The sequence below is a fragment of the Nicotiana sylvestris genome, chromosome 4, assembly GCF_000393655.2.
Source record: "Nicotiana sylvestris chromosome 4, ASM39365v2, whole genome shotgun sequence".
Taxonomy (NCBI): domain Eukaryota; kingdom Viridiplantae; phylum Streptophyta; class Magnoliopsida; order Solanales; family Solanaceae; genus Nicotiana; species Nicotiana sylvestris.
In genome coordinates, this window is record NC_091060.1 from 26,697,835 (window position 1) to 26,713,466 (window position 15,632).

Genomic DNA, 15,632 nt, shown 5'->3' on the forward strand with positions numbered 1-15,632 from the left:
CTTCAGCCCTGTGTGCTGAAGTTATGCGGAAAAGCGGGTACGGTTGCAATTTTTTTTGCAAAGTCGGCACAAGTTAAAATGTGGCACAAAAAGCGGGTATAGATGCAAATGTACCCTAATTTCTTTGTTCGCCCCATGTTTTTTCGTACTTATTTTTCTTTACATCTAAAGAAGTCAAACCAGTGAGTAAGTCACTATAGGCTTTATGAAAGATTAATCTTTACTCTTGAAATGGTCAAATTAACCGTGAAATACCTAGTAAAAATTACTCAGTAGAGTAACAACTATCAAAGGCAGAGCTATGATTTCAAATTTATAGGTTTGAGATTCTAATCCTTTTGAGTTACTGGGGTTATATTTGTACATAATTAATGAATTTTAAAAAATAATTACAATGTTTGAACCAAAGCTACTGGATTCGGCTGAAACTCATAGCCGGCAGTTGGCTACGCCCCCGACACCTATATATACATAATATTTTGGATAACGAAAGATGGATTCCTTTAATTCCTTACTTTTCCTCCCATCTCTCCTAGATTTGGCTTTCTCTTTTTAAAATTATGTTATTTTTGTTTTCGGTTTATAATTGACAAAATTCATTAAATCCTGGGAGATATACTTAGTTATATTATTCATTGTGTGGTAAAAATATTCTTAAGAATAATCTCCTTGACGTTCCTCAAGCTAAAAAAAATATAAAATATCTTGTAAATTTGGACTCTTGAATCCGTAGGAGCTTGTCATGTGACCTGCAATTCTTTCATTGTTGTTCGCTACTGTGAAATTAAAACATTTAATGAAACAAAAGTTTTTTTTATTTTATATTTCATTCGTTAGAATGATTACAACGCAGAGAGGGGTTGATTTGAAATTTTTATTGTACTGGACGACCTATATGCAATAAGTTCTTTTTTTATAGATATTTGTAATTATTTTTGTTTTAGATATTGTCAGATAAAATTTTTATTCGATAATTTTTTACTTTTATTTTTTAACATAAAATTTACAGAATGACAAAGCTTTAATCAACGAATTATTTGTGATACAAAAATAAATTGCAACAACAATATAATTGTTTGCAATAAATTAGCGCAGAAAAAGAAATTGCAATCACAAACAATTATAAAGAAAAAAGGATTCTATTGATGAACATTGTAGGTTATGACTCTGTTTATCCCTTGATTCTTCCCTCCGATTTATTCTACGTGATTCGAGGGCCTTAACGGCATATTTCTCGAACGTATGAGCAAGACATATTTGACATGTCTTTGATCTCTTAATGAATATTCCAAGAGTTTCATGGAATTTCAGAGATCTCATATTTGATCTTTTTGTGCATATTCCGAGAGTTTATGGAGTTGCTGAGATCCTCTTTGAAGGACATATGTAGCCTTATTTATAGGCATGAATTAGGGTTTGAGTGGAGTAGCCACCAAGTAACTCTAATAGACTCCTAATATTTCAAGAATTGTCTTGAATTCAGGATTTATCTTGATCTGCTAAAATTTCAGTGTCTACAAATGCCCCCTACTTTAAGGTTTATCGAGGTGTAGGCTTGCTGATACTTGAAGACGAGACTTGAAGTACCCGACCATCACAATAGATAATCTTAAAACTTGTAGTTTTCGATTTGCAAGAGGAAGAGATGAAGGGCAGAACTAGTCCCACTCGGCGTACCAATTTGTTTGCAATAAATTAGGACAGAAAAAGAAATTGCAATCACAAACAACAACAACAAAGAAAAAAGGATTTTATTGATAAACATTGTAGGTTACAACTCTGTTTATCCCTTGATTCTTTCTTCCGATTTATTCTACGTGATTCAAGGGTCTTAGCGGCATATTTCTCGAACGTAGAACTTTAAGCAAGACATATTTGACATGTTTTTGATCTCTTAATGAATATTCCAAGAGTTTCATGGAATTTCGGATATCTCATATTTGAACTTTTTGTACATATTTCGAGAGTTTATGGAATTGCTGAGATCCTCTTTGAAGGACATATGTAGCCTTATTTATAGGCATGAATTAGGGTTTGGGTGGAGTAGCCACCAAGTAGCCCTAATAGACTCCTAATATTTCAAGAGTTGTCTTGAATTTAAGATTTATCTTGATCTGCTAAAATTTCAGTGTCTACAATAATTATGAAGAAACATAATTTTATTGATAAAATGATGCGGCTACAATTCTGTTTGTTCCCTTAATTCTTCTATCCTGATTATCTCCGTGATTCGAGGGCTAGAGCAGTGTATTTCTCGAACGTAGGATGATGCGGGCTTTAATGGATTTGTTTGATATCCATGAAGTATGTTGTGGATCTTCTTGAAGTATTTGATTATCAAGAATTATCCGGCCACTTCTTGATCTCTTTGTGAATATCCCGTGAGTTTATGGGATTTTCGAGATGATATCCATTTTTGAGATGCCTTTGTTAAGGGAACGTGTAACCCTTTTTATATGTGTGACTTAGGGTTAGGGTAGAGTAGCCACCAAGATAGAGTTTCGGTAGAGTAGCCTCCAAGAAACCCTAATAGACTCTTAGAATTTTAAGAGTCGTCTTGTAGTATCTTGAATTTAGGATTTAGCTTGATCCGTTAAAATTTTGATGTCTACAAATGCCCCTACTTCAAGGTTTGTCGGGGTGTAGGCTTGTCAAAACTTGAAGACGAGACTTGAAGTACCCGATTATCGCAACAGATAATTTTGGAAGTTGTAGTTTTCGATTTAGAGGAGGAAGAGATGAAGGGCAGAACTGGTCCCACTAGGCGTGTCAATTTGTTATCAACGGATTATTTGTGATACAAAAATAAATTACAACCACAATATAAATATGAAAAAATATAGTTTTATTGATAAAATGGCGGGTTCAATTCTGTTTGTTTCCTTGATTCTTCTCTCCTGATTATCTCTGTGATTCGAGGGCTAGAGCAGTGTATTTCTCGAGCATAGGATGATGCAGGCTTTCATGGATCATGAAGTGTGTTGTGAATCTTCTTGAAGTATTTGATTATCAAGAATTATCCGGCCACTTCTTGATCTCTTTGCGAATATCCCGTGAGTTTATACGATTTTCGAGATGATCTTTATTTTTGAGATGCCTTTGTTAAGGGAACGTGTAACCCTTTTTATATGAGTGACTTAGGGTTAGGGTAGAGTAGTCTCCTAAAATTTTAAGAGTCATCTTGTAGTATCTTGAATTTAGGATTTAGCTTGATCTGTTAAAATATCGATAAGTATACCTAGTAATGTATCATAGCTGGACATCAAAATTTTGACTTTCTAATTATTGTATTTATTGGATAATTCACACATACTTCACTCATTTTAATGGGTGTAACAAATAATTTTCTTATTTTGCCATTAGTAATGGATGGAATTTCGTGATTATATATGAAATTAACTTCAACTTTGTTCAATAAGGCAATATTTACTTTTATCAAAAAAAAAATATTCTAAAACAATTACAACTAGTCTATTAGGTATTGAACACGTTATTTGGGTTGGGTTGGTCCTTAAATAAAACAAGTTTTCGAAATAATATTTACTTTTATAAAAAAAAATATTCTACACAATTACAACTAGTCCATTAGGTATTGGAGAGGTTATTTGGGTTGTTTTGGTCCTTAAATAAAACAAGTTTTCGAAATAATTTTTTTTAACAAAATCAAAATTGCAGCAATTAGACATCAATTCGAATTCTTGGAAATAAAAAAACATCAATTGGAATTAACGCCGGAAAAAAAGAAGTTCAAATTAACGAGCTCTCGAGGTTTTCTCTGCTCTTTTCATCAGTTAACCACCGTAGCCGCCGCCATCACCGTAACCGTCGAGCCTTCTGCACCGGTAATTTGTCTCTGTCTGTGCGCTTTTTCACAGTCACTAGAATTTTTACTTATATCAAGGAGATTGAACAGTTTATATATAATCAAAGGATTTCATTTTTATTCCATTAGCACAATACAATTTTGCAACGAAGAAGATTTAATTGACACTATCACTACTTGTGGCTATAGATGAAATGGATGTGAAATTGTGAATGGAATGGTACAGAAAACTGAATATAGAGGATATGTGATAATAGGCAATATAGTTGTTATTTACACCATAATTGTCCATGTTTTGTTGTTGTTTTATAATGTAAGTTGTCAATAAAATGCTTTAATTAATGATATTTGGTTTCACAGGGAATATAAGATGTGAGGAAGCAACATGAAGTGTTTAGAGGCAATAACGTGAAGAAAACACCCACTCAAGAAGTACTCAAACACAAAAGAGCAAAAAGAGAAGGAACGCGGAGACAAAAAGGCCCAACATACTCACCGCGGTTGCCACCGCGGTCCGTACGGCGGTTGGAGACAGTGTTCTCCGCGGCGGCATGTTCACAATCCAGAAATTTAAGGGGCCAAAGTGTCAATTCGGGAAAACTTTTGTAAAACCTTTATAAGATGTAGGAAACTCGCCCAAGAGAAATGGGGGCTAATTTTGAGATTATTTTTGCAAGAAGAACAAGTGTGAGAGATCACCCAAAACATCATAGTTCTTATTCTCTTCTATTTTTCTTGCAATTTTCCATTATGAATATTTTCATAGTTTATTCTTACGTTGTCATGAGTAGCTAAATACTTTAATCTAAGGTTTTGGTGAAACCCGTTGGGGATGACTTGGTCTTTATATTAATATAGTTTGAATTGGTTGTTAATCTCTATTTGTTCATCTACGTTTTGATTGTGGTTAGTTGAAAGGGCACTCAATTATCTGTTCCTATTTATTATGTATCTTCTTGAGAGAGAGTGAATATTTAGGTAGTTGTTTGAACAATATCACTCCCGGAGTATAGACGAGAGTCATAACCGAGGGTTTAGAGATTGGATTAGAGATAACGATACCTCGGGTGCAATCTAAAAGAACGGCAATGTGAATCTAGCTAGCATAGCTTGAGAGAGTGCGTCTAGTAAATTTTCATAATTGCTTGAGAGAGATTTATAATAGCCGGAGAGTTCTTGATTGATAGAGACAATTAAGGCATCGCTATAAGAAACGTACAACTAAGGAAATCACCAACGAGGGAAACCATTACCTTAGACCTTATTCCAACTGTTTACACATCAAGCATAGTTAATTTTCAGCTGTTAATTATTTTCAGACTTTAGTTGTTAGAAGTATCATCAATTGTGAATTACAAAGTTTGGGGAAAATTGATTTTGTGAATTTAGTAAATCAGTCAAAAGTAATTGATAGGTTAATTCTCTGTGGTTCGACTCTGGGCGGAATTACTCAGATTATATTTGCTACGTCCGTGTGTGTCTTTGCATAAGGCATAGTTTGGCGTTATCAAATTTTTGGCGTCGTTGCCGGGGAATTAACGGTGTTATCAATTACAATTGAGAGAAGTACAAAAATTCTAAGTGTAGTCAGTTTTCTCTATACCCAATCTTTTCATTGAAATTCTAACGTTTGAACTCTTGTGGAAAGCAGGTGTATGCCTAGAAGTTCTTCGAGGACTAGAGAACTGCCAGAAGGACTCTCAGACCCCGAGAAAACATTCAGGGCATTGAACCGTGCCAACAAAAGACTTCAACAATCTCAACAATAACACCAACTCGAATTTGACAAGGGTGACGTAGATAACGTCAACGGAAACGTCAGGAATGAGCCAGCTGACTTAAATGTCAGAAGGGTGGCACCTATTGTCACCAACAACATGTTGCATCTGCTGCAGAATAAAGGACTATTCTCCGGGACACACATTGAAGACCCGCAACAACACTTGAAGAATTTTCTGTCAATTTGTATGATCCAAAGGCAGCCAAATGCAACTCCGGAAGCTATCAAGCTACTACTGTTTCCATTCTCGGTAACCGGGAAAGCTCAAACTTGGCTAAATTTGCTCCATATCAACTCTATTACCACCTAGGAGGAATTAGTCAAGCAGTTCCTGAACAAGTTCTATCCGCCTAACAAGACTACAAAACAGATTGATGACATATTGCAGTATAGGCAGCAGCCCTCTGAGTCCTTGCAAGAAACTTGGGAAAGATTTAAAGGGATGTTAGTGAAGTGTCCTCACCATGGCATTCCAGACTAGATGCTCGGCCAGAGATTCTACATGGGGCTAGCTGACAATTTGAAAGCAAATGTGGATGTGTTAGCTGGAGGTGCATTTTTAAGTAAAACATTCACTGGGTGCAAAATCCTTCTCGATAAGATGTCACAAAATTCGGGGTGGAGGACTAGAGGTACAACACTTTCACCCATAGTGCATTCAGTTCCTCTTGACCCAAATAATTCGCATGTAGAGAACATGGCCACACTCATGACCCAGATGAGCATATTGACAAAGAAGATTGATGAGATGGGTACAAAACAGGTGCACATTGTTGATACAACAAATGGGGGACTGTGTACACCTTGTATTAATCAGTCTTATGTGTGTTCATAGAGCGGAGAAGGTGAAAATCAAGGGGAAAGGGAAGATATGAATTATGTCAACAACTATGGGGGTCAGAGGTAAGGAGCACAGCAGTGGAGACCGCAGCAAAATCAACAATACAGGCCTAATATGCAGCAGCCTGGGGGTATGCACCCTTAAAACCAATTGGTGCTAGTACCCTATTAGAAACCACATGGCTATCCACAGCAAAATCAGCAACAATTGACATACCAACCACCCCCTCAGCAGCAAGATAACAACATGGTGGAAATCAGGGGTATGCTTCAGCAACTCATTGGGACAAATAATAAAGAGCAGGAAAAATTGGTAGTGCATGATTCAGCCATAAAGAATATTGAAACGTAGTTGGGTCAGCTGTCTATGGCTTTGAACAACCATCCTCAGGGAACTTTGCTTGCAGACACAAACATAAACCCCAAGGACCAAAACCCGAATCAACTGATGGCAGTAAGTCTCCGGAATGGGAGAGATTTAGACAGAGAGCAGGAAATTGCACAAGCCAGCAAAGATACTACACCAGCCACTCCAGTTCAATTAGAGGTGGAGGAACCAACAGAACTTACTGAAGTGGTGGTTGAGCAGAGTTAGGAGGAAAAAGGCAAAGAAAAGATGAATGAGCAAGTTGCAGAACAGGTGGCACCTCTTGTGCCAGAAAATTCTAACAGAGAGAAGCTAGCAAGCAATGCACAAAGGGTGATACATGCACCCTTCCCTCAGAGACTGGTCAAACAAAAGAAGGCAGACCAATATAAGAAGTTCATGGAGATGCTGCGTCAAATTCAGTTGAATATTCCTTTGATGGATGCCTTGAGGGAGATGCCCGGTTATGCTAAGATGATGAAAGATCTAATGTCACGGAAGTTTGATTTTCAGGATCTATCCACTGTAGCTTTGACACAGACCTGCAGTGTAGTGGTGGTAAAATCGATGGCTCAAAAGATGTCGGACCCAGATAGCTTCACTATTCTATGCACAATTGGAAGTTATGCCTTTGCAAAGGCGTTGTGTGATTTGGGAGCCAGCATAAATCTAATGCCGCTGGATGTGTACACCAAACTGGGCATTGGTAGAGCTAGGCCAACTTCGATGCTGCTACAGCTGGCTGACCACACAGTGAAGAGGCCCATTGGTACTCTTGATGATGTGTTGGTACAAGTGGGGAAATTCGTGTTCCCTGTAGACTTTGTTATCTTGGATTGTCAGGTGGATGAGGAGATACCCCTTATTTTAGGGAGATCATTTTTAGCCACGGGGAAAGCACTGATCGACTGTGAAACTAGGGAATTAAAAATGAGATTGAACGATGAAGAAGTCATATTCAATGTTCAGCAATCTATGAGGAGACCTAGTGAATATGCTAATTGCTCTCTAGTGGAAGCAGTGGATGTAATCCTGCAAGAAGATGATATGACCCTAACTGTAAAAGATCCATTGGAGGCATGTCTGACGAATTTAGAAGAAATGGTGAAGGGTTAACTGAATGGGTCATGGCACTGGAAGGCCGAGGATTTTGGTCAAGGGAACCTCAGTTCGAGTCCCTTGAGCTAGAAAAAAGGGCCACTCCTCCAGCAAAGCCATCAATAGAGGAACCGCCCAAGTTGGAACTGAAGCCACTCCCAGATCACCTCAGGCATGTGTTCTTAGGCCCTGATTCGACCTTGCTTGTTATCATATCATCTGGTTTGTTAGATGTGCAGGTAGAACGGCTCGTACAGGTATTACAGGAAAACAAGACTGACATTGGCTGGACCATGGCAGACATAAAGGGTATCAGCCCAGCCTTCTGTATGCATAAGATTCTCCTGAAAGAGGGGCACAAACGTTCCAGGGAACACCAGCGAAGGCTGAACCCAAACATGAAAGAGGTTGTAAAGAAAGAAGTAATCAAATGGTTACATATGGGAATCATCTTCCCCATCTCTGATAGTAATTGGGTCAGCCCTGTCCAATGTGTGTCGAAAAAGAGGGGAATGACTGTTGTAAAAAATGAGAACAATGAGTTGATCTCAACTCGTACAGTCACGGGGTGGCGTATCTGCGTGGATTACAGAAAATTGAACACAGCCACCAGAAGGACCATTTCCCCCTACCTTTCATTGACCAAATGTTGGACAGGCTGGCTGGGCGATCGCACTTCTGTTTCTTGTATGGATATTCGGGGTACAATAAGATATCAATAGCCCCCAAAGATAGAGAGAAAGCGTCTTTCACCTGTCCGTATGGCATCTTTGCCTTTCGGAGAATGCCTTTTGGGCTTTGCAATGCACCCGCAACTTTTCAACGGTGCATGTTAGCCATCTTCACAGACATGGTGGAGGATATTATGGAGGTCTTTATGGATGATTTCTCCGTGGTGGGAGATTCATTCGAAAACTGTCTTCACAACTTAAGGAGAGTGCTTAAAAGATGTGTGGAGACAAACTTAGTGCTAAACTGGGAGAAGTGCCATTTTATGGTACAAGAAGGTATAGTCCTGGGGCATCGAGTGTCCAGTAAAGGAATTGAGGTCGACCATGCTAAGGTTGACGTGATTGAGAAGTTACCAACGCCCACTTCAGTCAAGGCGGTGAGAAGTTTTCTTGGACACGCTGGATTCTACCGGCGTTTCATAAAAGATTTTTCCAAAATTGCTAACCCATTATGCAAACTCCTTGAAAAGGATCAGCCCTGTGTGTTTTCTAATGATTACAGGTTGGCATTTGAGGAACTAAAGAAGAGATTGATCACTGCACCCATCATTGTTGCACCCAACTGGGAGCAACCATTTGAGCTCATATGTGATGTCAGCGACTATGCTATAGGAGCAGTCTTAGGGTAGCGAAAAGATAAGCTGATGCACCCGATTTACTACGCAAGCAGAATGCTAAGGGGTGCACAACTCAATTACACAGTGACAGAGAAAGAGATGTTGGCGGTGGTGTTTGCGTTTGACAAGTTCCGATCATATCTGATTGGTTCCAAGGTAATTGTATACACTGACCATGCAGCACTCAAGTACCTAATTGAGAAAAAGGAGTCTAAGCCGTGCCTGATTCGTTGGGTGCTACTGTTGCAAAAATTTGACCTCGAAATTCATGACCGTAAGGGCACAGAAAATCAAGTCGTTGATCATCTATCTCTACTTGAAGGAGCTGAAAACTCAGTCGAGGTCGAAGAGATCCTGGAAACCTTTCCAGACGAGCAGTTGCTCGCAGCCAGTCTTGAGAAAGCGCCATGGTGTGCAGATTTTGCAAACTACCTGGCCTGCGGTATTGTTCCCTATGACCTTTCATCTATCCAAAAGAAAAAGTTTTATCGTGATTGCCACATGTATTATTAGGACGAGCCTTATTTGTTTAGAATCCGTGTTGATAATATGATCCGGAGGTGTGTCCCCGAGATAGAACAATCTTCTATTTTGCAGGCTTGTCACGCATCAACATATGGAGGACATTTTGGAGGAGCCAGGACAGCTGCAAAACTGCTAGAGGCCGGGTTCTTTTGGCCAACAGTGTTTAGAGATGCACACCTATGGGTGAAGGGCTGCGACGAATGTCAGCGAACTGGGAACATTTCCCGTCGCCATGAGATGCCCATGAACCCGATTCAAGAGGTAGAGGTGTTTGATGTTTGGGGGATTGACTTCATGGGCCCCTTCGTCATCTCATTTGGCAATAAATACATACTTGTTGTTGTGGATTACGTGTCTAAATGGGTGGAAGCTGCAGCGTTTCCCACTAATGATGCAAGAGTGGTGATAGGTTTTGTGAAAAAGAATATATTCACCCGATTTGGGATAACAAGAGCGATCATCAGTGATGGAGGCACTCACTTCTGTAACAGAGCCTTCGAGAAATTGCTTGCAAAGTATGATATACGCCACAAGGTAGCTACCCCTTACCATCCACAAACCAGTGGGCAGATTGAAGTGTCCAGCGGGGAGATAAAAAGTGTACTAACCAAGATGGTGAATGCCACACGAACTGATTGGGCAAAGAAGCTTGATGACGCACTCTAGGCCTATAGAACTGCGTTCAAAACACCAATAGGTATGTCACCATACAAGTTGGTATTTGGGAAGGCCTGTCACCTGCCTGTGGAGCTAGAACATCGAGCTGGTGGGCACTGAAACAATTGAACATGGATCCCAAAGTAGTTGGACAAAATCGACTGACAGAGTTGCATGAGCTGGAAGAATTTAGATATCAAGCCTTTGAAAGCATGAGGCTCTACGAGGCAAGAATGAAGAAGATGCATGATAAGCACATTGTGGACAGAAATTTCAAACCCGGTGACAAGGTATTATTGTATAATTCAAGACTGAGATTGTTTCCGGGTAAGTTAAAGTCCCGATGGTCAGGACCATTTAGAGTGGTGCAAATGTTCGCAAGTGGAGCTGTCGAGATTGATTCAGAAGATGGGACAAACAAGTTCTCAGTAAATGGGCAAAGGTTGAAACATTACCTTGGAATAGCTGAAGAAAAAGGGAATACAGTGGTGATCAATTGGAAAGAACCCCAGTACACGAATGAGGAGTGAAGGCTCAACCACTTGCGTCGTGCCGCGACGTTAAATCAGGCATTGCGTGGGAGGCAACCCATGAATGTGTTGTAAGTGTGGTATGTAACTTCGTGTAAAAAAAAATTGCCAGTCGTGATCGCGGCCAGGACCGCGAGTGGACCGCGACGAGGACCGCGGAAATCACTGAACGTTCAATTTTTCACCGCGGTGAGGGTCGGACCACGGTAACGATCGCGGGGGACTCTGTCCCAGACCGCAACATCGACCGCGATGACGTCTGCTGATATTTTAATTTTTTTTTCTTTTTTCCCACTCTTTTTTTCAATTTTAAAACCCTTCCCTATATCAAAATAAACAATCCCCCCCCCCTAAAATCCCCATTTCCCCCTCTCTCTCTCTCTCTAAACCATAACCCTCCCCTCCATACTCTCTTCTTCTTCTTCCTCCTTCACAACACCCTTCATCTTATTCCCCCCAAGGTATGTTTCCAACCCCCCTTCTCCTTTCCTTCTATTGTTTTTGTTGCATTATGCTAGTTCATGTTGTTCTAATGTAGTGTTAGTGATAGGATTTTGTTTTGTTTTGTTCTTCTTCTTCTTTTTAGTGTAATTTCATTTTTAGCATATGTCTGGTGAAGGGGCTGTGTTTTGAATGTTTGGAATGGTGTTGTTGGTGGGTGATAGTTAACAAAAAGTGTGGAATGTGTGGGTGTAGTAGATAGTTGAATTGGGGAAGTTTTCTTGATTCCCTTGGGGCCATGAATATGAAGAAAATGCCTTGCCCACAATGTATTTGAGAAATTGCCTCAATGGTGATATAAGGAGATGTTGTGACATGGTTGTGGTGAAGTCTGAGTAACCACCCATAGTCACACATTTTAGGCTCATCCTAATACCCGTTTCTCTATTTTGACAGGTATTATGAGTTCAGCCCGTAAGAGATGAAACACTGGGTCCTCTGCTAGTGGCCTAGGAGGCTCCTCACGAGCTAGGGGCCAAACCAGTGCACCACGGTTTGATAGCACTCGGTTCGTCTCTGTAGAAGCAGAGGCAAGGTACAATCAGAAACTTGCCAAGAAGTTACTCCATGAGGTCCATATCGACAGGAAGGCTTTGGTGAAGGAATGCCCCAATATGTTTGATGAGCTACGGAGGTGTCAGCTGGACATCTTCTTTGAGGCTCCCGAGGAAGCAAATATTCAGCTAGTGAGGGAATTCTATGCAAACCTGCCAGAACACGAGGACAAGGTTGTGACTGTGCACAACATCCCGGTTAATGCTGCTATAGAGGTCATCTGCAGAGTGTATCGCCTCCCCGCATTCACAGGTGATGATCATTACATCATGGCTAGTCACCCGATGGTTGACTGGGACAGAATTCTAGAGGTCATCTGTATACCTGGCAGACAACCCAAATGGGTAGCACAACCGACGACTCTGCAATCCAAGTCTCTTACTTGGGAGGCCAAATGTTGGCTCACTGTCATCACTACTCGGTTGCTACCATCCAGCAATACCACCGATGTAAATGGGCTACGGGCCGCTATGATCTACTGCTTCATGACTCACCAAAGGGTTTGATGTCGCCCAAGTCCTCTCTGAAGAAATGTTCATCCGATCGCCCGAACTAAGCAAAGGCCACTACTTCCCTTCGCTTGTCACCCGTCTATGCCGCCTTGCTAATGTTCCTGAGAACTCCCGAGTTGATGGGAAATTACCTATAAAAACCCTTTTCCGGGCAAGAAAAATTGGGCAAGAAGGACGAGAGCCAGTACGACGCAATGATGACTCGTCTGATGAGTTTGAGGATGATTCTGATGCTGCTGCAGCTGCTGAGATCACAGCCCTTCCTAGAGGGGATGAGGCAGGATCGTCATAGCCATGCCGGAGCACTCGGATGGATGCTTTGGAGCGAGAAATGACTGGACTGCGGACCTCCGTCACTAACTTGGGGTCCCGCATGGATGTTGTGGCTGACCGACAAGTGAAGTCGGAAAAGAAATTCATGGGTTGGTTGAGAGCACTGGGTCGCGCCTGTAACGTGAACCCAGACACAGTTTCAGATCAAGAGTGACCCTTCAGGGAAGTTTCTTTACCTCACTGCTTTTTATATTGTCAAGCCATGGGGACATGTCTTAATTTTAAGTGTGGGGTGGGGGAAACTTCGTTGTATGTTGTACTTGTGAATATTATCTGTTTGTTTTTGTTTTGTGTTAGTTGCTTTAGAAATAGAGTAACAGTTTTTTTTAGGAAGTTAAAATAGAAGCGACTTGTCCCGACGATGGATCTCTCTCGGCGGGGTTCTTGAGGGACTAAGTCGAGAAAAAAAATTGAAATATAAATACTCTTCCTAATGACGGATTCTTTAGACAAATTTTCTTGAGGGAAGCTAGTCTATAGAAAACACCAAAAGATTGTTTTATTTCTTAGGTAGCGTAGTAACTCCCCCTTGGTTTTTCTTTAGGCCACGGTTCTTTTCCAAGGGTTTAGCTTGAACCGAGTATAGGTAGATTTTTTTGTTTTAGGTTAGGATTAATGGGTGACGAGCTTAAAATTGAAGAAGAAAAACCCTTAGCGTTCTTACACCCGAACACGATAGACGCTAGAGTGTAGCGCTTAGCTTCAAGGGTTGAATCTTGTTTAAGTGCCTTAAAAATTGTATGTTTGTACCTAACTTGAACACTCAAAAGAGAATGTTTTGATAAACTAATCCGGAGTGAGTCATGTGCCATGTGGGTGTGCGTATCATTGTATTCCATGTTGTACATTTGATGCCTAGAACTTGCCCTGTGTGTTTGCAAAGCGAAATAGTAGCTTCATTCGGTTTTAGAAGTGATATATGCATTTCTTTGTTGAGCCAGACATATAAAGTGAACCCACCTGAATGCATTACATCTTAGTTAACCCCGTTGAGCCTATAAGCCTGGTTTTTTGGCAACCACAATGTGAACCTTAACCACTTATTTGAATAGCCTGCTGTTTGAACCAATTTTCCTCCCTCTCACTAAGCACTAGATTGGTATTGAGATTATGTGGAAACAAAAGTGTGGGGTGGTGGTTTGGTTTTTGAAGTGGAACCATGGAAATAGAGAAAAGGTGCAGAATGTGAAGCGTAAAAAGAAAAGCACCACGAAAAAAGAAAAAAAAGTTCATATATATTTTGTAGTGATTAATAAGTGGTACCTTGTACAAATTGCACCTAATGTATGGGGATGTTTAAATAAATGTGGTGGAGTGTTGGCTTACAAAATGATAATTTTTAAATTCAACGTAATTGTATTAAAAGTGCTTAGGGAGGTTAGCCACTATATCCAAATGTATCCTACCCGTCCCTTAACCTACATTACAACCAAATAAAGTCCTATTAATCTTAGACTGAGTGGGGCTCGATTAGTCAAGTACTACACTAGGGGCAAGCCTATGGTGCATCTTTGTGGCATGTGAATGTTCTTTTTGGAGAGTGAGCGAATTCTGTCTATTTGAGTTCCTAATTGTTATCACTATCATTATATATAGGGAACTACTCTCTTGTGTGATGTGAGGGCATGTGATTCACAAAGGAAAGGTGCATCTTGACTGTTGTGTAGAGTGGTTTAAGTAAGTGCAAATGTTACAGGGTACGAAAAACTTGATTCTTGAGGTAAAGGCTGTTCACTACTAGGTGTAACTCTTGTGAAATGTTCATGGCGTGAGTCGTTGAGGGAAAAGCATAGGGAATGACTTTTTATGGAGTGTGGTGAATTGCTCGAGGACTAGCAATAATTTAAGTGTGGAGTGTTGATAATAGGCTATATAGTTGTTATTTACACCATAATTGCCCATGATTTGTTGTTGTTTTATAATGTAAGTTGCCAATAAAATACTTTAATTAATGCTATTTGGTTTCACAGGGAATATAAGATGTGAGGAAGCAACATGAAGTGTTTAGAGGCAATAACGTGAAGAAAACACCCACTCAAGAAGTACCCAAACACAAAAGAGCAAAAAGAGAAGGAACGCGGAGACAAAAAGGCCCAGCATACTCATCGCGGTTGCCACCGCGGTCCGTACGGCGGTTGGAGTCAGTGTTCTCCGCGGTCAGCGCCGCGGCCGCGGCCGCACGTTCACAATCCAGAAATTTAAGGGGCCAAAGTGTCAATTCGGGAAAACTTTTGTAAAACCTTTATAAGATGTAGGAAACTCGCCCAAGAGAAATGAGGGCTTATTTTGAGATTATTTTTGCAAGAAGAACAAGTGTGAGAGATCACCCAAAACATCATAGTTCTTATTCTCTTCTATTTCTCTTGCAATTTTCCATTATGAATATTTTCGTAGTTTATTCTTATGTTGTCATGAGTAGCTAAATACTTTAATCTAAGATTTTGGTGAAACCCGTTGGGGATGACTTGGTTGTTATATTAATATAGTTTGAATTGGTTGTTAATCTCTATTTGTTCATCTACGTTTTGATTGTGGTTAGTTGAAAGGGCCCTCAATTATCCATTCCTATTTATTATGTATCTTCTTGAGAGAGAATGCATATTTAGGTAGTTGTTTGAACAACATCACTCCCGAAGTATAGACGAGAGTCATAATCGAGAGTTTAGAGATTGAATTAGAGATAACGATACCTCGGGTGAAATATAAAAGAACGGTAATGTGAATCTAGCTAGCGTAGCTTGAGAGAGTGCGTCTAGTAAATTA

At 40.1% G+C, this 15,632-nt stretch overlaps 1 protein-coding gene across 1 annotated transcript; it reads left to right on the top strand.

Moving 5' to 3' along the window:
• Window positions 1-7,059: 7,059 nt before the first annotated feature.
• Window positions 7,060-7,926, top strand: LOC138889358 (uncharacterized). Its single transcript, XM_070172654.1, has one exon. It carries the CDS (start codon window positions 7,060-7,062, stop codon window positions 7,924-7,926), a length of 867 nt encoding a protein of 288 aa, XP_070028755.1.
• Window positions 7,927-15,632: the final 7,706 nt, after the last annotated feature.

What these genes read in the sequence shown, in the direction of transcription:
- LOC138889358 (XM_070172654.1), top strand. Translation starts at nt 7,060, where the DNA reads ATGAATGAGCAAGTTGCAGAACAGGTGGCACCTCTTGTGCCAGAAAAT.